Here is a 20,541-nt window from a genome sequence, read left to right as displayed (position 1 = left end):
GCCCAGGGCAAAATTGTGACTTCAATGCAAAATGTAACTTCGATTTATCTTTCCCTCCTCCAGATTCCTATTTCTTGCCCCCTCTTCTAGTTGCTCCATTGCACAGTCTCTTGTCCCTTTCAGTCATGGCCCAGATCCCTAAACTCAAATACCCCTCTCCCCAAACATATACACATTTTTAAATTGGAAAGAATCTGATTCATGTTTTCATCTCCAGCAAGGCTACCATAGACAGACATACAGAATACCCACACTTCAGGACACATGTTTTAGGGTTCAGTGGGGACATGATACTGACCATCTTTTTTTTCTCACAGAGCTCCAGAACAGCACGCTCTGAGGAGGACCGGGATGGCCTGTGGGATGCTTGGGGCCCATGGAGCGAGTGCTCACGCACCTGCGGTGGAGGGGCCTCCTACTCACTGAGACGCTGCCTCAGCAGCAAGTAAGTCCTGCACCTCAGAGGGGTGGGAGTTTGTAAGGCCCAGCGGTAGTAGGTTCAATGCATACTTTTGTGGTTGGGGGTATGCAGAGCATTTGGTTGCACACAAATCCAGATGGAAGGAAGGTGCCAAGAATTAAATCTGTGCATCTACAGCTAGGTTATTTATATACTTTTATATGATAAGCAATATTATCTCATTTACCAAGCAAATTTTGTCTGTTCTCCTGTTAGAACTGGAAGAAGAATTTATGATTAGAAATGGACCTAGTATATTAAGCTCCATAATATCCTTTTTTAATCAGCTTAATTATAGTGGCAAGACTAGCAACAATATTAACGTTGACAGCATATTCAGTTTATGTTAGATTCCAGTGCCATCAAGCACTTTGCGAATGAGTGATGTGTTGGTTTGGTGTTTTAGATGTCATAATGGCTGGAAGTTCCCTAAGGTGATTCAGTTCAATGAATGATGAAGTTTGCATATAAGGAGATTTGGGAGAACAGAAACTGCTGTGGGAATTGGGCATGGGAGTGAGAGCAGTGGGGAAGGTGGAAAGTGGCTAATGGGTTCTAAGCTGTAAGTAAAGGCCTGAGGCATTAGAATGAAAGTCTACTTGGAATAATAATAATTCTGAACTGTATCTTGAGCTGTGTGGTCTATGATAGATTTTTCTCCAAAATATAAAATCTAAAGTACAGTAGTAATATTTTTTAATGAAAGATTTTTATTTGACAGTGAAAAGTGTTACATGTGACAAGTAAGAGGTTTGATTGAAATTACTATATATTATAAAACATGAAACAGAAGAATGAAAAAAATATATATCTGCTGATTCTTGTAGACTTTTCATAAACAGCAGAAAGTAGTAAGATGTAGGTTCAGAAAAATGTCAACTTACTCTAATGAGTAAGACTTTCTTGAAATCAAAATCCAAGTCTTACTCCTTTCTGTGTTCCCCAGGCTTGCACATGGTCTGATAGATAGGTGTTCCTTCACTGAATCCACTGACAACTGGAGGCCATTTTGGTTCTAGGCAGATCCGAGTAGAAATGATGTGCCCTGGGGAACCTGGCCAAAGGGCATATCCTGCAAGAAACTAGATCAATTCTGGTATTTAGCCACACTGGTGTTTGGGTCTACTCTGAAGATGGAGCTATTGGATTGCATCCACTAGCATGTTTGTTTGTCATCTTTGGAGGCCAGCTTCATATCAAAACAGATCCCTGAACTGATTAGGAAAAACAGACCTTTCATTTTTATGATTCATCTCTTCTCTTCGTCTTAAATATCAAAAACTTCCTACATCTGCACTGCATGATGCTGCCTGGTGATAGCACCATGAGATACAACTGATAACAAACATACATCAGTAAAGCCAAAATGTGCACATTTTAAATGTTCCTATTATGCAGTTTTCTTAGATTACTGTGCCTGAATATCCTATAGGGGTGAGCCAAAACATGTGTCTCACAAGGCTGGTAAGGAGTGTGTGGGAACTTTCACACTGGCTCACTGATATGAATGCTACAGTGTGAGAATCTTGTACTTGTCTTGAGTAAGAGACTGATGAGCAACTTAAGGGATAAATTACAACCACAGGTAGAACTCTATCATTTGGCAAAGCATCAAATATTGATATTATGTGAAATTCACAATTACCACTTTTGTCACCTAGTAAATTAAGACTCCAATTGTTAGCATTTTATTAAGATACTAAAGAGGATATCAGTTGTCATCTACTCACAATGAATTGGAAAAGTAAAATGTAAATTCTAAAAATATAAACACATAGGCTGTATGTCCCTATTTGACTTTCAAATATTGAAAAAAAATACATTAAGTAAACTCATACTGGGCTGGATAGGAAGCTAAAACAATGGGGGGAGGGGCAGACCACAAACCTACCATGGATGGTCATCTGTGGTCTTTTTATTCATTTTGAATAGCTAATCAACTTAATGGATTTTCTCTCATCTCCACTCCACATTTAGACATCCGAATTTAATTTGATCACCTTATACTCTTGAGAAAGATCAGAGGTCATGAATGTATATGTCCTTAGAGGCTCAGTAGAATATGTATTGTAGTCTACTGGTAAGCATACAAATCCAGCCCAAATAAATCCTATCCACCCGTTGAATTAATTTGCCTGACCGATTTTCCAGGCCTGGTGATATGTTCTCACAGATCACTTTTAGCTCTGATATTTTTAAGTCTATCAGCTAATAATTATTCTATTCCAAATACGAGAGAACTGTAAAAGCAGTTAAAATACTCAGCTTTTATGGAATAAAGGACAACTACTCAACTTCTGGAGTTAATTATGTTCTGTGATGGATGGGGAGCTTGTGAAGAGGCTTGGTTAACTTTCTGAGTTTGAGAACATCTTTCTCTGAGTGATCTTTTGAAGAGTCCAGGAAAATAAAAATCAGTGGAGGGAAAGCAGAGGGACAATATGGACAATTATTAAATATAAAATCCTTCATTCTCACCACCAGTGCTTGACCCTGGAGAAAAAGCCTGGACCCAGGGAGATACTGAGCAGAATCTTTGCTTTGGTTTCTCCACCATCCTTTTTTTCTAGGCTCACAGAAAGTAAGCCATGCTTAATTTTCCCAATTTCTGATATTGGAGTATTGATAATTGCCTTTACTTGCAACCCTGGTTTGAGCAATAAGGGAAGGTACCATATAAACTTTTTTCTACAACCTTTACTAATTTCTATATGATTATGTTAAATTTCATTGAGTAACTCTGATAATGCAGCTACTTTTTTCTCTCCAAATTTTTATTTAAATTCTAGTTAGTTAACATGTAGTGTAATATTGGTTTCAGGAGTAGAATTTCGTGATCCATCACTCACATACAACACCCAGTTGATAACACGACTATTGCTAATTTTGCCTCACTAAGTCGGCTTTCATTTCTGCATCATGATGTCTGCTTTTGTTTTTGTTTTTTCTAATTAGAAAACAAGATATACCTACTTGTACTTTATGATGATTCTTTATTTTAAGTGAATTAAACAGTGTACCAACTACCTTGAGAAGCTGCTGCTTCTCTCAGATTCTTCACTTTCCCCCACCAAATACTCCGAAATAATATTTTTTACAAATGCATTTTTCTGACTGATCTAGTAGTGTGTCTTGTTTAGTGGAAACTATCTTTCTTCAACCTAAATTACTTAAGCATATAGTTTTAAATTTGATACTAAGGATCTGTCTCTGAGAGCTCTAGCTTTGTCTTCAGCCAGTTAATTTAAGTTTTCCCATAAGGAATTCCAGATGCATAAGGCACTTAAGAATACTGTGCGTAATGTCATATGTACCACTGTATTAGGTCTCTGCCAAGACCAAGGTCAAAGGGGCAAATGGCAGTTCATTTGAAATGGCAATGAGTCAGATAGCTGGATGCTTTTAAGTGTGGTGTCAACCTTTATATTGGTGCCTGAAGAAGACTTAAAGATCTTTTAAGACATTTTTTACTTTCTGAAATGCCAAATTAATCTCCAGACTAATAAATAGTATGGAATAATAGATTAATACATTAAGAGTAAGAATATTTTGTTAAATCCCAACTAATTAAATGAAGGGCTTGTCAAATTTATATATACCCAAATAGCAAAAAAAATGGCTTGCTTATAAAGGATGAAAGCATTTTTTTAAAGTTAATAAATTTTGTATTGAATTTTTGGGTTCAATAGAATTTTTTGGAGCTGAATAAAATTATTAGATGAACAAGAAATAAAATCATCACACTGTGGAGGTGCCTAAAAGAAGAATATTATGATATTATTCCAAAGGGATGTGGCTGCCAGAATGTTGTCAATATAAATACAGAAAAATTAAAATAAACATCCTCAAGGAGTCTTATCTCACAGAAATGGGGAAGATCATTCAAACTTGTCATTTCATAATAATTGTGCTAAGGGAGAGTAAGCTAACTCCTCTGATTTTTTAATTGCAAACATAATTTTTCTCCCATAAAAATATTGATACTTACAGTAATATAAGCTTTAGTTAGCAAGTAATTTCTACACCATATAATAATAAATACCAAAAGCAAAATTTTAACATTAAGATTTGGGTTCTTAAACAAATATTTTTTTCTTTTAAAGTCATCTCATCTCTATCATAACATCCAATTAAGGGTCACAGGACTTGTTTTAAGAGGTTTTAGAACTTTCAGCTAAAATGAGCCCCAAAGCAAGATTTATCTGTTATTCTTCATCTAGTGTTGTATGTTACCAGCGTTGTTTTCATTGGAAATGCTTGAGTTTTTGTTTAAAAGAAAGATATACAAGTTCAGAATGCGTCTGACTACTCTGTCATTTATATGAGATGGTCTTTTCATTGTGTTAGGGAAGATTTCACATTTTAGGATGTTTAAGAGTTTGTGGTTGCCTTCCTTTTACTTTCTGGGTTAAAGCCTAATCTAAATATGTTACCAGGACTTCTAATAGTCCTCTAATAGTCCAGATCATATACCTTAGAGGGATGTTTTTTTCCCCCCTCTAAGATCTGATCTCCTTTCAGAAAGAGAATACTGAATGTTTGGAACCAATTTATGGCCTATAAACCTGTTTGTTAGAATAAAAAATGGTTGGAAATGTGTTTGGTGTCCATAACCCCTACTAGCCATATTGGGAATTTGTAACTCTTGGCTGTCTTTTTTCTGTTTATTTAAAAATTCTTTATTTGGTTAGTTCAATAGCCCATGTGAAGTTTTTATTTCTCCTCAATTTTCTTTTTTTTTTAAACTACTTTATTGAGATATCTTTGACATGTAAAAAGAACATATATTTAAGGTGTACAACTTAATGTTTCAGTATATTTATACATTGTGAAAAGATCACTACAATACACTAAATACTTTATCCATCACACCTACATAGTTACTGAATGTGTACGTATATGTTGAGAAGATTTAAGAGGTATCCTCTTTCAACTTTCAAGTATATAATACAGTATTGTTAACTGTTACCACCATGCTATACATTAAATCTCCCAAACTCATTCATCTTGCATAACAGAAACTTTGTACCCTTTGACCAACATCCCCTCATTTCCCCCTCTCCTCTGCTCCTGGTAAAACTATACTTACTCTCTGCTTTTATGGGTTTCACTATTTTAGATTCCACTTATAAGTGAGATCATGCAGTGTTTCTCTTTCTGTGTCTGGCTTATTTCACTTAGCAGAATATCCCCCAGATTCTTCCATGTTGTTAGAAATGGCAGGACTTCCTTCTTTGTTAAGACTAAATAATATTCCATTGCATGTATATAACGCATTTTCTTCACCCATTCCTCTGTTAATGGACATTTAGATTGTTCCCATGTTTTGGCTATTATGAATAATGTTGCCATGAAAATGGGTGCAGATATCTTTTCAAGATCCAGATTTCATTTCCTTTGGATATATATACTTAGGAGTGCAATTGCTGGACCATATAGTAGTTGTATTTTTAATTATTTGAGGAACCTCCATACCCTTCCATAGTAGTTTTACCAATTTACCAATTTGCTTCCTACCCACGGTGTACAAAGGTTCCCTTTTCTTTACATCTCACCAAACTTGTTACTTTTGTCTTTTTGATAATAACCATTCTAACAGGTATGAGCTGATGTCTCATTGTGGTTTTGATTTGCATTTCCCAGGTGTTTAGTGATGTTGAGTACCTTTTCATGTGCCTGATGGCCATTTGTATATCTTCTTTTGAGAAATGTCTATTCAGGTTTTTTGCCCATTTTTTAGTTGGATTATGTGGTCTTTTACAATTGATTGTGGGAGTTTCTAATGTATTTTGGATATTAACCCCTTATCAGATATGTGGTTTGCAAATATCTTCTCCTATTATGTAGATTGCCTTTTAACTTTGTTGATTGCTTCCTTTGCTGTACAGAAGCTTTTTAGTTTCATCTAGTCCCACTTACCTATTATTGTTTTTGCTGCATGTGGTTTTGGTGTCATGACAAAAATCATTGCTACAACAATGTCAAGAAGCTTTTTCCCTATTTTCTTCCAGCAATTTTACCGTTTCAGGTCTTACATTTAAGTCTGTCATCTATTTTGAGTTGGTTTTTGTATTCACTGTGAGAATAAGGGTCCAATTTCTTTCTTATGCATGTGGATATCCAGTTTTCCTAACATCATTTAATGAAGAGACTATCTTTTCCCCATTGTGAGTTCTTGGTACCCTTGTCAAAGGTGACCCTATATGTGTGAGCATATTGGAGCTCTTTGTTTTGTTCCATTGGTCTAAATGTCTGTTTTCATGCAGTGCCAGACTGCTTTGTTTACTATAACTTTGCAGTATAGTTTGAAATGAGAAAGTATGGTGCCTCTGGCTTTGTTCTTCTTTCTCAGGATTTCTTTGGCTATTTGGGATCTTTTGAAGTTCCACATGAATTATAGGTTTGTTTCTCTATTTCTGTAAAGAATGCCATTGGGATTTTGAGAGGGAGTGCATTGAATCTATAGACGACTTTAGGTATTAAGGACATTTTAACAATATGGATATTCTTCTAATCTGTGAGCATGGGTTATCTTTCCATGTATATATGTCTTTAATTTCTTTCATCGTTGTTTTATAGTTTTCAGGGTATAAGTCTTTAACCTAACTGGTTAAGTTTATTCCTAAGCATTTTATTCTTTTTGATGCAGTTGTAAATGGGATTTTCTAAATTTGCTCTTCAGGTAGTTTGTTATTAATGTGTAGAAATGCCATTAATTTTTATGTTGACTTTGTATCCTGAAACTTTATTGAATTTTTTAATTATAATAGTTTTTGTTGTTGAATCTTTAAATTTTTCTACAAATATGATCATGCCATCTGCAAAGATCATTTTGTTTCTTCTTTTCCAATTTGGATGCCTCTTATTTCATGTCCAATTGCTTCAACTAGGACTTTTGGTATTATGTTAAATAGAATGGACATTCTTGCTTATATTGGATCTTAGAGGAAAGGCTTTCAGTTTTTCCCCATTGATTATGTTAGCTGTGGGTTGTTCAAATACAACCTTCATTGTTTTGGGGTAAGTTCCTTTTACACCTATTTTTAAAGGTTTGTTGTTTTTTTTTAATCATGAACAGATATTGAATTTTGTAACTCTTTTTCCTGCATCTGCTGAGATAACCATGTGGTTTCTATCTTTTATTCTGTTAATGTGGTGTATGACTTTGATTGATTCACATATGTTCTACCACCCTTGCATCCCACAGATAAGTCCTGCTTGGTCACGGTGTATAATCCTTCTAATGTGCTGTTGAATTCAGTTGGCTAGAATTGTATTGATGATTTTTGCAACCATGTTCATTAGGGATATTGACCTATAGTTTTCTTTACTTGCAGTGTCTTTGTCTGGCTTTGGTATCAAAGTGATACTAGTCTCATAAGATTAGTTTGGAAGTGTTCCCTCTTCTTCTACTTTTTGGAAGAGCTTAAGAAGAATTGATATTATTATTTTTTAATGTTTAGTAGAATTCATCAGTGAAACCATTAGGTCCTGGCTTTTCTTTGTTGGGAGGTATTTGATTATTGATTCAATCTTCTTATTTGTTATTGGTCCGAGCTAGAAAAAGGACAAACTTAAGTCCACAGTTATCAGAAAAGAAGGAAATAATAAATATGAGATCAGAAATGAATCAAATAGAGCTGAGAAAAACCATAGAAAAAATTCAACTAAACTAAGAGTTGGGGTTTTTTGAAAGATAAACAAAATCAACAAACTTTTGGCTGGACTAAGGGAAAAAGAGAGAAGATGCAAATAAAATCAGAAATGAAAGAGAAGGCATTACAATAGATGCCTCAGAAATTAAAAAGACCATAAGGGACTATTATGAACAATTACATACCAACAAACTGGATAACCTAGAAGAAATGGGTAAATTCCTGAAAACGTATAACCTTCTAAAAGTGAATCTCCTCAATTTTCATTCATTCAGTTAATAAATCTTTATGAACATCTACCATGTATAGGCAAGTTGCTAGGTATAACTAAGGATAAAAGGCCCAATGGTCAAGCATCTCCTTTGGGGGATTTACCAAATTATTAAGTTCCTACTTGAGTTTCTACTGATTGTAGTTGCAAAATATTTTAAGAAGAGAATTTCACCCAGTTCTATAAATAGGTAATACATATGTAGCAATGGTCTTAACCCTAGCTGTACGTTAGAATCACCTGCAGGAAGGGAAGAATGAAGGGGGGAAATCGGAGGGGGAGACGAACCATGAGAGACTATGGACTCTGAGAAACAAACTGAGGGTTCTAGAGGGGAGGGGGGTGGGGGGATGAGTTAGCCTGGTGATGGGTATTAAAGAGGGCACGTACTGCATGGAGCATTGGGTGTTATACGCGAACAATGAATCATGGAACACTACATCAAGAACTAATGATGTAATGTATGGTGATTAACATAACATAATAAAAAAATAAATTAAAATAAAATAAAATAAAATAAAAAATAATCACCTGGAAATCTTAAAAAAATATATATATATGGGCCCCGCTGAAAACCAATTAAATTCAAATCTCCATGGGTAGAACCCTAATTTCAATAAATTTTTAAAAAGCTCTCCAGGGGCGCCTGGGTGGCTCAGTTGTTAAGCGTCTGCCTTTGGCTCAGATCATGATCCCAGGGTCCTGGGACTGAGTCCTACATCGGGCTCCCTGCTTGGTGAGAAGCCTGCTTCTCCCTCTCCCACTCCCCCTGCTTGTGTTCCCTCTCTCGCTGTGTCTCTCTTTGTCAAATAAATAAATAAATCTTTTAAAAAATAAAAAATACATAAAAAGCTCTCCAAATAATTTTAATGTATATCCAGGGTTAAAAGTGCTGCTCTTTTGAAGGAGATGATAGTAAAATGATTCAGCCTTCTGGGAATTTAGAGATTGGGATAATAAAGAAAGGAAGAGATTTTCTGATAAGTAAATTTGTATATGTTCACATTCCTCACTCAAGTTTCCATGAAGTGATCCAATCTGTAACATGGGGGGAAAGTCCTGGGCACCAGCATATCAGGACATAGAAGTAGTGATTGTTCCTACACTTCTGCAAGCCAAGGGAATAAATATTCTGAGTAATTATACCTTTGTCTAGTATTAGTCAAGGTCAACCTTGCCCAAATTGGCAAAGGGACTAAGCAATTTCTCAAGTTTTCTTCCATTCCATTATTAAGCTTACAAGTATGACTCTTTATGCCTCCAGATTGTTAGTGAATGACTAAGTTAATAACCAGTGACTGGGGTATTTTATGCAAATTTGCTGGGATCCACCTCCCTTCAATTCATTAAATTTCTTATCCGTAGAATGGAGTTTAACTATCTACCTTCAATTCAGCATCTATCATTACCCCTAAATAGGCTTCCTAATAGTACTCAAATTCTGTTATCTCTGTTGGGGCCCAATTTGTGCAATAGAAAAGAGGAGTTTATCTAACCCTAACTGCTTTGCTTAGTTTCAACCACTGGGGGAGAGGGGGTTGGCAAGAAGGAGGGGGGGAGGTAGGGGAAAGATAAATGGAAAGAGAGACAGATTGATAGGAATTAAAGGGACACCAGATATTATGAGCTAAAGACAAGGGATATCAGAATTGCATACACTGGGGGAAAGATGCTTTACCTGGAGGCAAAAAGAATAAATATAGAATACTAAGTAACATAATATTCATGTGCGGTCAGCAGCTGAAACCCATATCTACATATGCCAACCTTAAGTAGCTGTGCAGCCAATCCCTACCTCTGGGCTTTGGGGTAGGACTCACTGGTCAAGACTGAGATCTTTTCCTAGTGGGAGAGAGTCACCACTTTGGGAACCTGGCTCTCTTAATAGTGTTTTTCACAGTCTCTGTGAGAATCTTTCACCTATTTTGTAGACGATCCCCTTTAATTTTTCTTTTATCAAGCTATTTTTGAATCTTGGCCTCACTATGTTCTAGCTATGTGACACTGGATTGGGCTTTTAGTTTTTCTGGGATTTCGTTTGCTCATCTATGGTGTCAAGTCGGCAGTGCCTGGGACGGAATAGGTGTTCAGTAAGTATTTATATCCAATGAATGTCTAAGGTGTCCTTCAACTCTAAAATTGAATGTGCGACCCTGAGACAGAGAGCTTTTCTTCTCCACATATGCAGTCAAAACCCATTTTGCTGCCAGATAGGAAGAGGAACAAAAGCTGCTCTTAATATGAATGGTTTTAAAGAAAAATGTTATTCTCCAGGCCCCCATCTTGCAACGGACATCTGGGTGATATGGGCGGATTGAAGAACTTTTGTCTCTAGCCAAAATAATTCATAAATTCCCAGCTCCAGGGTTGTATCGGGTGAGGTTGTGAGAGTCCTAGAGTTTCATAATATACATTTTCCTCATGGGGAAGATGGAAAAGTTGGACTTGATGTTGCTAAAACACATTTGTTTTTATTCTCATTCTTTGCCTCTTTTGGCTACTGAGCAAATGTAAGATCATTTGCAAACCTTATGGCATGTGTGTATGTATAATAAAGTGCATGTCCTTCCTGCTAGTGGATCTCGAGCCAAAGGCAGCAATCGCCCTACCCCACACCCCACCATCTTTCAGAGAGAAAAAAATGCATCGCAGTGACAAATACAATTTAGAGTAAATAGGTGAAAATAAACAGAGTCTGTTAAAAAAAAAAAAAAAAGCCAGCTTCTTTCCTCTGGTAGCTATTTTGTTTCATGTTACATTTTCATCTTCATTTTATTATAGAAAGATTCCAATCAGGTTTCAGGGTTCAAAACTTAGAGCAAATATTAAACCAAAAGTTCTCCATGACCTCCTGATAGCATTTCCTTCTGTTCTACATCGTCTCTCTTCCTTTGACCCATTTGCCCTTTCTTCCTTCCTGTCCTTCCTCCCACCTTCCTTCCTTCTTTTTTTTTCTCAAGAAATGCTTTGTGGAGTGCTAACTATACACCAGGCACTTTGCTAAGTACTGGGGCTCAGAGATCAAAACATAGACGGCAGGGGGAGAAAAGCAAATAAAAGAAACCAAAAATATGGGTTTTTTTTAAAGTGAAAACAGTCCCAGACAGCTAGAGGACTGTCCTGGTCCTTTAAAATGCTGACCACATTGTTTGTCATCTCTTGGCCTCTTCTTCTAGTGAACCTCTTACCTACCGTCCCTCCACGCCCATGCCCAGCTAGCAAAATTCTTAATGTTATTTTAAGTTGCATCCTACGCAATGTCCCTTAGTCTCACTTTGCTGTACTTAAAAGTCATTTTTGTTCACACTGCTTTGAGTTACCTTTCTATAAACTGGCCCGTGTTATAGTTATATGTATGGCCCTCTCTCCCACTATACCTACGATCAGCTTATGGGCACAGGTTTTATCTTGCTTGTCTTTATATCTTCCTGCCTTGCACAGAGTAGGTACCTGTCCGATTCAATGTTGGATGAATTTACTGAATAGAATATTAGGGCCAGGAACCTGCTGTAGGGCTGTTTCTGAGTAACCCTTTCTCCCATCACACTCTTGGGATACACGGGCCCATATGGGACATCACACCTAAGATACTATCTTCTTAAATACTTCTCTCTCCAACTCCTTTTGTATTTAGTATCCAGACCACACCCACTAGTTGTTGACTATGAAGTAGACTGTTGTGTGTTTTATGTGGACCGGTGTGGATTTTTTCCAATGAAATTATAACTTCGAAAGAGTCAGAAAGATCATCATTTTCCTGTCTTTCTCAGTGCCTTGCATAGTACTAGTTCAGATTGGAAGCTCAACAGAGGTGCAAAGGGACTATAAATCTTAAAGCATGATACAAAAGCTTGTCAGCCAGAAACCCTGCATGAGGGCTCATTTTCCCTGTCAGACTGCTTACTGTACATTTTCTCATTAGATTTTCGGAGAAGTATGCTTGGAGCTGTTTCTGGCTTCATTAGAAGTTGGGCGTGATCATTATGGTTTACATTGTCGTTGTTCTTGCTTTTTGCTTTTTTGATTGCATGAGGCTACTCCTCATTTTCATAACCTCAGCCCATACTTGTGAGAATGAAATGCCTTGTTGTAGCATGTCTGTCTTTGAAGAACAGGCAGAGATATGTAAAATCATACTTGTTTGGGAAAAAAACTTGGCAGGGATTTTTCTAGTTGTAATTTAGAACATACCAAACACTCATAATAGCAAATAAACCAATTTGAAACTCAGAGGACAAACTCCAAAATTCAGTCTACAGTATCCTCACGTGAGTCTAAATTTTAATTTAACAGCTCTGCAGCCTCTTAGCTGCTGCTAGAGAATCTGTCAAAGTTCGAGAAATTTCCTGACTTTCCTGTGGTAGAGAAAAGATCAAACAAGCAGAAGGAATGTCTTCTCAGAATGTCTTCTCCAAACCTACATCGTTTCCATTCATGTTGAATTTGTTCTCTACATGAAGTTTTAGTAACCCTCTCTGTATACATGAACCAGGGTCTCCAAGCTGGTACAAAATTCAGAATGTTTTTATAATGAGAGATTAGTATAGAGCAGAAGTGTTGAATTATAAAACTAAGGTTACAAAAATATCTTACCTATGCCAAAGAAACACTTTTAAGTCAAGGCCTCGATTTATGGCACTTTTAAAATTTGGGCCTCTGCTACCCCCCATCCTGTTTAAAATTGCTTTGAAAATGCAGCTTTTAGGCCAACTGTTGTTTTGGCTTCTTTGGCCGCGTTAGAACCTCTGGCAGACTGAGAAGAGCTAGTGTGACATTAGGGCTGTGTCTGTTCCCGGCCAGCTCACCTACTGATGGATGATGCCTGGCAGCATGCCTCCTTGTTGTTTGTTGTATTATTACGACAGAAAGCGTTTTCAAAAGCTACATTTATCAAGTTGTCATAATAGTTTGGCTTGTATATCTATCTACTCAGAAAAAAAAATAAATCTCTCCCTTAGCGTTAATCTGTTCGAGGCACGTGATGCATCACATGAAGAAGAGGCAGTCCAGAATGAGTAGGGCATTCTGCGTGAATGTGGGGACCTTTCAAATAAATGCCTAAAAGAAGAGATATTTTTTATGCATGCATTTGAAAGTCCCATAGCACCAAAGACCTCTCTTTCCCTTGTTTCAAGGGTACTTTTCCGTTGCTGGTTGTATGTGTTGCAGATGCATTATTTCTAGAATTTTGGTGACTTTGTTGAAGGAAGGAGGTTTAACCTCAAGGAGGAAAAACATTGAAGTTTGCCACAAAGAAGGTCAAAGACACCGTTTAATGTTTAAGATCAGTTTTTCATTGGCAAGTGTCACCAGATTAAGCATTGCTTGTTTGTTTGTTTTTTAAGATTATATTTATTTATTTGAGAGAGAGACTGAGCACAAGCATGTAGGTAGGGAGCAGAGGGAGAGGGAGAAGCAGACTCCCTGCTGAGCAGGGAGCCCGATGTGGGTCTCGATCCCAGGACCCTGAGATTATGATCTGAGCCAAAGGCAGATGCTTAACCGACTAAGCCATCCAGGTGCCCTAAACATTACTTGTTATGGAGAATCTTGTAAACAAGTTTCTTATTACTTGAGATAGGTGGTTGGAGCGCCTGGGTGGCTCAGTCGTTAATCGTCTGCCTTCGGCTCAGGTCATGGTCCCAGGGTCCTGGGATCGAGCCCCGCATTGGGCTCCCTGCTAGGTGGGAAGCCTGCTTCTCCCTCTCCCACTCCCCCTGCTTGTGTTCCCTCTCTCACTGTGTCTCTCTCTGTCAAATAAATAAATAAAATCTTTTTAAAAAAAAGAGAGAGATAGGTGGTTGTCTGGGAGCTCATGGCTGTTGGAGGTGGGTAGAGAGAGATTCAAAGTCTTTGTCCGGAATAAACATGTACTCATTAAATGTTTGTTAAAAATATTTCAAATCTAGGGGTGCCTGGGTGGCTCAGTAAGTTAAGCGTCTGACTCTTGATTTTGGCCTAGGTCATGATGTCAGGGTCGTGAATCAGGGCTTGAGAGTCTCTCTCTCCCTCTCCTCTGCCCCTCCCCCACTCTTGCTCTTTCTCTCTCAAAAAAAAAAAAAAAATTTCAAATCTATTAATGTTAATAAAGCAGTCACTGGGGATGCATACTAGGACATCTCCAATTATTCAGAGATATAGTATTAAATGAATATATAATATAAACATGGTTATCTGTAGATACTTTTTTTATTGAGATATAATTGACATATAACATTGTACAGGTTCAAGATATACAATGTGTTGATTTGGTGGGTTTTTTTCCCATTTTTCTCATCCCCTAGCCCCCCTTCTCTTTGCAATCATCAGCTCATTCTCTGTATTTGTAGGTCTGCTTCTATTATTTGTTTGTTTATTCATTTGTTTTGTTTTTTAGATTCCACATATGAGTGAAATCATATGGTATTTGCTCTTCTCAGTCTGACTTATTTTTCTTAACATAATACCTTCTAGGTCCATCCATGTTGTTCCAAATAGCAAGATCTCATCCTTTGTTATGACTGCATAATATTCCATTGCATATATATATCTCACATCTTCTTTATCCATTCACCAGTCAGTGGACACTTAGGATGCTTCTGTATCTTGGCTATTGTAAATAATGCTGCAAAAAACATAGGAATGCCTATATCTTTTCAAATTAGTGTTTTCATTTTCTTTGAGTAAATACCCAGTAGTGGAATTATTGGATCATATGGTATTTCTATTTTAGTTTTTTGAGGAAACTTCCTACTATTTTCCACAGTGGCTGCACCAATTACATTCCCACCAACAGTGCACAAGGGTTCTTTTTTCTCCACACCCTCACCAATACTTGTTATTTCTTATCTTTTTTATTTTAGCCGTTCTGATGGTTGTGAGGTGATATCTCATTGCAGTTTTGATTTGCATTTTTCTGATGATGAGTGATGTTGAGCATCTTTTCATGTGACTGTTGGCCATCTGGATGTCTTCTTTGGAAAAACGTCTATTCAGGTTCTCTGCCCATGTTTTAGTCAGAATGGTTTTTTTTTTCTTTTTTTTTTCTTTCTGTCTTCTTTTTGGTGTTGAGTTGTATAATTTCTTCATATATTTTGGATATTAACCCCTTATAAGATATATAATAAAAATTTTAAGGCGTACAACATGTTGATTTGATGCATCTACATATTGCAATATGATCGCCACTTTTGTATTAGCTAACACCTCTAACATGTCCCATAGTTATCATTTCTTTTCTGTGGTGGGAACAATTAAGATCTCTCTTAGAAACTTTGAAGTTTATGATACAGTGTTTTTATCTACAATCACTATGCTGTGCATTAGATTTCCAAGACTTATTTATCTACTAGTTGTAAGTTTGTACCCTTAAACTACATCTCCCCAATTCCTCCACACACATACACACCCAGTCCCTGATAACTACCATTCTATTCTGTTCTTAGGTAGATACTTTCTGAAGAAGGGGTGGTGCTGAACTTGCTCCTCTTGCTGGGACCAAGCCCCACACACATAAAGTTTCCAAATGAACCAGGCTCATTTTGATTCTCATGAAAGACATTCTAAATTAGAATTAAATGATAATTATTTAAACATGGACTAAAATGCAGAACATTAAAGACTTACTTTTCTTAAGCAAAAGAGTGAAACAGAGCTAAAGGAAAGAAGAGAACATGGGATTTAGGACACCCACCACTAACATGTCCTCTAACTCCTTTTTCTCCCACATGCAAGGCAAGATCACCATTACCCATCTGTGATGCACAGACTCCAGTTCTTCTAAACCCTATGTTTTTATCATCAGGTTTGACCTGTGGATGAGGACAGTGAGCATCTGAGGATAGCTTTATACACAGAGTCCAGAGGTTCACGTAACTTCCTTCTTAATGACTAAGTTGATTGGTATCAAGTGTTGTTTCCTTGAAAGAACCTCTTACAGTAATGTGTCTGTGGAAAATGAAAAGCAGCCCAATGATGCATTTGCACTTGGTCCTCTTAAGTGTTCTCAGAATTTGTTATTCTCTTGAGGTCTTTGTAATAAAAAAAAAAAAAAAAAAATCCCAGAAATGTAGAAATGCTTTAACTGGTTCCTTGGGGACATCCTCCTGCAAGATAGTTCCAGTGAATACTGCAATGTTCAAATTGAAGAAAGGGAGGAAAACCATGCACCAACACTACACAAAATCCTGGTTCCAGCTGTAAGTCTGCTTATCTTGTCTAATCTATGCTCATTTTAGGATCCACAGTCTAAAGGACCCAGAGTCCTTCCATCAGCTTGAACAGCTGATATGGTTTTATACCTGTTCTTTTGTGAAGAGCTCATGGTTTCCATCCAGATAACTAAAAAGAGAGAGATAAGCAGATGAACAGTCATATTTTACAGTTCTTTGCCCATGAGTCCATATTTGAAAGCCAGCAGGTGTTCCAAGAAATACCTGTTCTGACTGAGCAGCACTCTTTGCTTTTTGGAAATCAAAGGCAAAGCTTCATGAGCAGTATTTAAGAATCCTGGAGTCTTAGGGTGCCTGGGTGGCTCAGTCGGTTAAGCAGCTGCCTTCAGCTCAGGTCATGATCCCGGAGTCCCAGGATCGAGCCCCAAATCAGGCTCCCCACTCAGTGGGGAGTCTGCTTCTCCCTCTGCCCTTCACCCCTCTCATGCACTCTCTCTCTCTCTGTCTCAAATAAATAAATAAAATCTTAAAAAAAAAAAAAAATCCTAGAGTCTTAAACACACAGTTACCATACTTTCCTGAAACTCTTTACTGACACCAAGGATGACTCTGGTTATGTCCCCAGAAGAATCTGTTTGCTTAGGGAAGAAATGAGAAGAATTTTGAGATAAAAATTGATGTATTTTATCCATTTTTTTTTTATTCTTAGTGAGAGATAGTTGAATATGCCTCCCTCTTTTAAAGACTAAAGTTATGTAAGAGGGAGGGTGGGGAAGTAGGGGGCCAACAAGTTGCTAAAGCCTGGAAAGAGAGCTTTAATTTTCCATGGTAATTCATCTCTTCTATGGTTGTCAAATTATGGTAATTGAAACTAAGATATCAGGATTTTAAGAATTGGAAGAGTTTGGATGGCTTTTTGTGTGTTAATGAGAGACCAATAAAATGTGCCTCAAGCTTGCACTAATCTCATTATAAGTGAATTAAAGTCTGACTAATTCAGAAATAATAGCTTGTGATTGAGATGATTTCCATTTTTGAGAGAAGGAATTAAGTCAAAATTAAGAAATGGCCAGCTAGGAGTAAAGTGCTAAAATAAATAAATAAATAAGGAACTTTCCATTACAAATCTGGTTTGGAATATATTTGAATATTTCTATTTTGTTCTTTCATATTGAACCAGTTCCAAGTCCTTAACTGGTACAGTCCTTAGCTCACTAAACGCAGTGCTGAAACTATTCTATAGTTTACATCAAAAGGAGGCATTTACTTAAAATCTCTGTTATCAGTGGACTATAACTTGCTTTGGAAACCATTTTGGATTGAAATTTCTGTTTTATTTCATTCCCAGAGGTGAATTTTATTTTGTTTAAATGTGAAGGAAACCACTTGGCTGTTTTATGTTAATGAACTGTTAAAGAAAGGAAGAAAATATTTTTTACTGCTTGACCCTCAAATGAGGCTTTTGTGCCCAGATAAATGCCTTGGAGGAAGAAATTCACACTTGGCACGAATTAAATCCTTGTGGTGGAATAGTCACTTCATTAACTTAAATAAAATTTATATTCAGGTTTAATAAATTTGAACTTTTAAAAAGTAAAAGCTTCTCTGCACTGAAGTTCTTTCATGTTACATTTTATAGAGGAGTGTGGTTCTCTTGGAGATGTTCCCGATGTACAATGTGTGTCTAGGTATCCTTTACTTACTAAAAGTGAATTTAAGAACTGAAGAGCAGCTGATAAATTGATACGGTAACAATAAGGTGCAGTTAACCCCCAGCCAACTCTGCTTGGTTTCCCAGATTTCATCTAGTATTAATATTTTACACATCTTTTTTTTTTTAAGATTTTATTTAGTTATTTGTTAGAGAGAGAGAGAGAACGAGAGAGGGAACACAAGCAGGGAGAGTGGGAGAGGGAGAAGCAGGCTTCCCGCGGAGCAGGGAGCCCGATGCGGGAGTTGATCCCAGGGCCCCTGGATCATGACCTGAGCCGAAGGCAGACACTTAATGACTGAGCCACCCAGGCACCCCAATATTTTACACACCTTATGCACATCTTGTTCCTTTTTTTATTGTTTTACATGCTCCAGAGTTAGATAAATCTGAGTTCCAGTCACTGGTTCTCTCTTTTCTCAATTCTCTCATCTATTAAATGGGAATAATAAAACCTTGCAAAGTTGTCGGAAGCTTATTGATAATGTACACAGAATATGTAACCTTGGCTGGATACCTATAGAACACTCAATAAAGGCTAGAATTACTATTGTTATCCATAATTTTATAATGTCTTTCAGTAACGAGGACCTTTCCAAAATCCAGCATTACCACTTTAATATCACATTTCAGTCAATTAAATGAAATAAGCTCTCACTAAATAAAGTAATACTATCTAGTAAAGGGAAGGCTTAATTCAGGGGAAAAATTAAATTATTTGTAAATCAATATGAGGTGTTAGACAATTATCAGATATTCTTTGGAAATTGCAGCAAGTGTTTCTCCTTGTTTTGTGGTTGTTTTTGTTTTTGCTAAGTAAGAAGGATTTAAATCAGTCTTTTATATTATGTGCCTTAATCTCCTATCTTTCAAGGATGCTTTTAAAATGTGTGTTTGTGGTTGGAAATATATGGGGTAAGGCTCATTTAAGTTAATGAAGCAGGTTTTTTTCTGCTTGTTTTGGTTTGATTTTTAGTAAATGATATCTTGATAATAACCCCTTGGCATTTGAACAGAGCTTTTGTAAATTATCTCAGTTAGTGATCACAACTTGGTGTCCCACCGTCCCAACATACATTGGACTGATGAGAAGGGTAAGATCCCGAGAGGGCAAGAGGCTTATGCAAGGAGAAGAGCAAAGTCTATGACCTACATCTTCAAACTCCTAATTTAGAGTTGTTTTCATTATTCCTTTTGGGGATAAGGCTAGGAAAGGAAAATAAAAGGAGGTGAAAAGCATAGAGCCTTAAGATCTTAATGATTAACACCAGAATTCACTTTTTTAAAGCAAGAAGTCATTATATCTCTTTGGTTTTAAAACATTTGGTGGTTCCCCTTTGTCTATTGCCAAGTTCAAAATTAGAAGGTATTTCTCTCATCTACAGTTCCCCATATAAATCCCAAACTCCAGCAAAACCAAGCCATATCTTTTTATACCTCTATGCCTTTGCCTGTGGTTTATTCTCTACATACTCTTAACCCTCTTTCAATATCTATTATCTTTTTATAGCTGTTCTGCAATTAATTTATCAAATGTCTACCTAATGCTTACTGTGTGCTAGGTACTTTTGGAAGTGTTTCACAAATATTAACACAGTTAATCTTCATGATAATCCCAAGAGATAAGTAATATTATCCCATTTTACAGATGATAAAACTGAGATATTAAAACTGCAGAAGTGGTCAAGATTCCAGAAAGAGGATTTTGGTTTCAAAGTGGGTACTCTGGACCATTACACCATGTCACCTATGTACTCAGAATTTTAAAACTGAAAAACTTACCACATTCAGCCAAGACCAATGTCTAAATGGCATGCTACCTGAGGCCTCTGGGTTATAGAATTCATTACCTTGCAAATTTACCATCAACTGGAGCCTAGTCATCATCTTTTTAGACTCAGAAATCTGGTATTTTTCAGCAATCATACAAAGAACAGATCCTCTTCTTGGAGGTAGACTCACAATGACTTGGTCCATGAGATTAATGTTTCAAACTAGAATGCGAGTTTATTTATTAACTTACAGTGAAAAATAGGACTACCATATGGACCAAAATACCCACATCAGCATGACGAGCTCAGTCTGCCTCTCAGCAGTCCTGAGAAACCAGATCACTCTTGGCAAGTTGTTTGGTCAACATGGCATAGTAACAAGGGGTATTCCTGGGATGAACAGACATTTGTTGGCATCCACTAAATTAGCATGGGGCATCTATATCATGAAAGCAACAGCCTTGCCAATGGGACCTGGAGGATATGCAGTTCATTGGCCTTTGGCCTGGGACATTGCTGGGC

The 20,541-nt window shown here is 36.9% G+C and overlaps 1 protein-coding gene across 4 annotated transcripts in view; it reads left to right on the top strand.

The window, feature by feature from the left end:
* The window catches only part of ADAMTSL1 (ADAMTS like 1), a 901,468-nt gene that overhangs the window by 543,892 nt on the left and 337,035 nt on the right, over positions 1-20,541 (top strand). For all 4 annotated transcript variants that reach the window (XM_032392420.1, XM_032392419.1, XM_032392418.1 and 1 more), the window contains one exon: positions 318-445. In XM_032392420.1, coding sequence (XP_032248311.1) covers positions 318-445 — 128 coding nt within the window. The remainder of the gene's footprint in view (positions 1-317; positions 446-20,541) is intronic.

Source organism: Phoca vitulina, unplaced genomic scaffold, assembly GCF_004348235.1.
Source record: "Phoca vitulina isolate PV1807 unplaced genomic scaffold, GSC_HSeal_1.0 scaffold67, whole genome shotgun sequence".
Classification (NCBI taxonomy): Eukaryota; Metazoa; Chordata; class Mammalia; order Carnivora; family Phocidae; genus Phoca; species Phoca vitulina.
The sequence above is the reverse complement of the archived record's forward strand: the minus strand, read 5'-3'. Positions and strand labels throughout refer to the sequence as shown.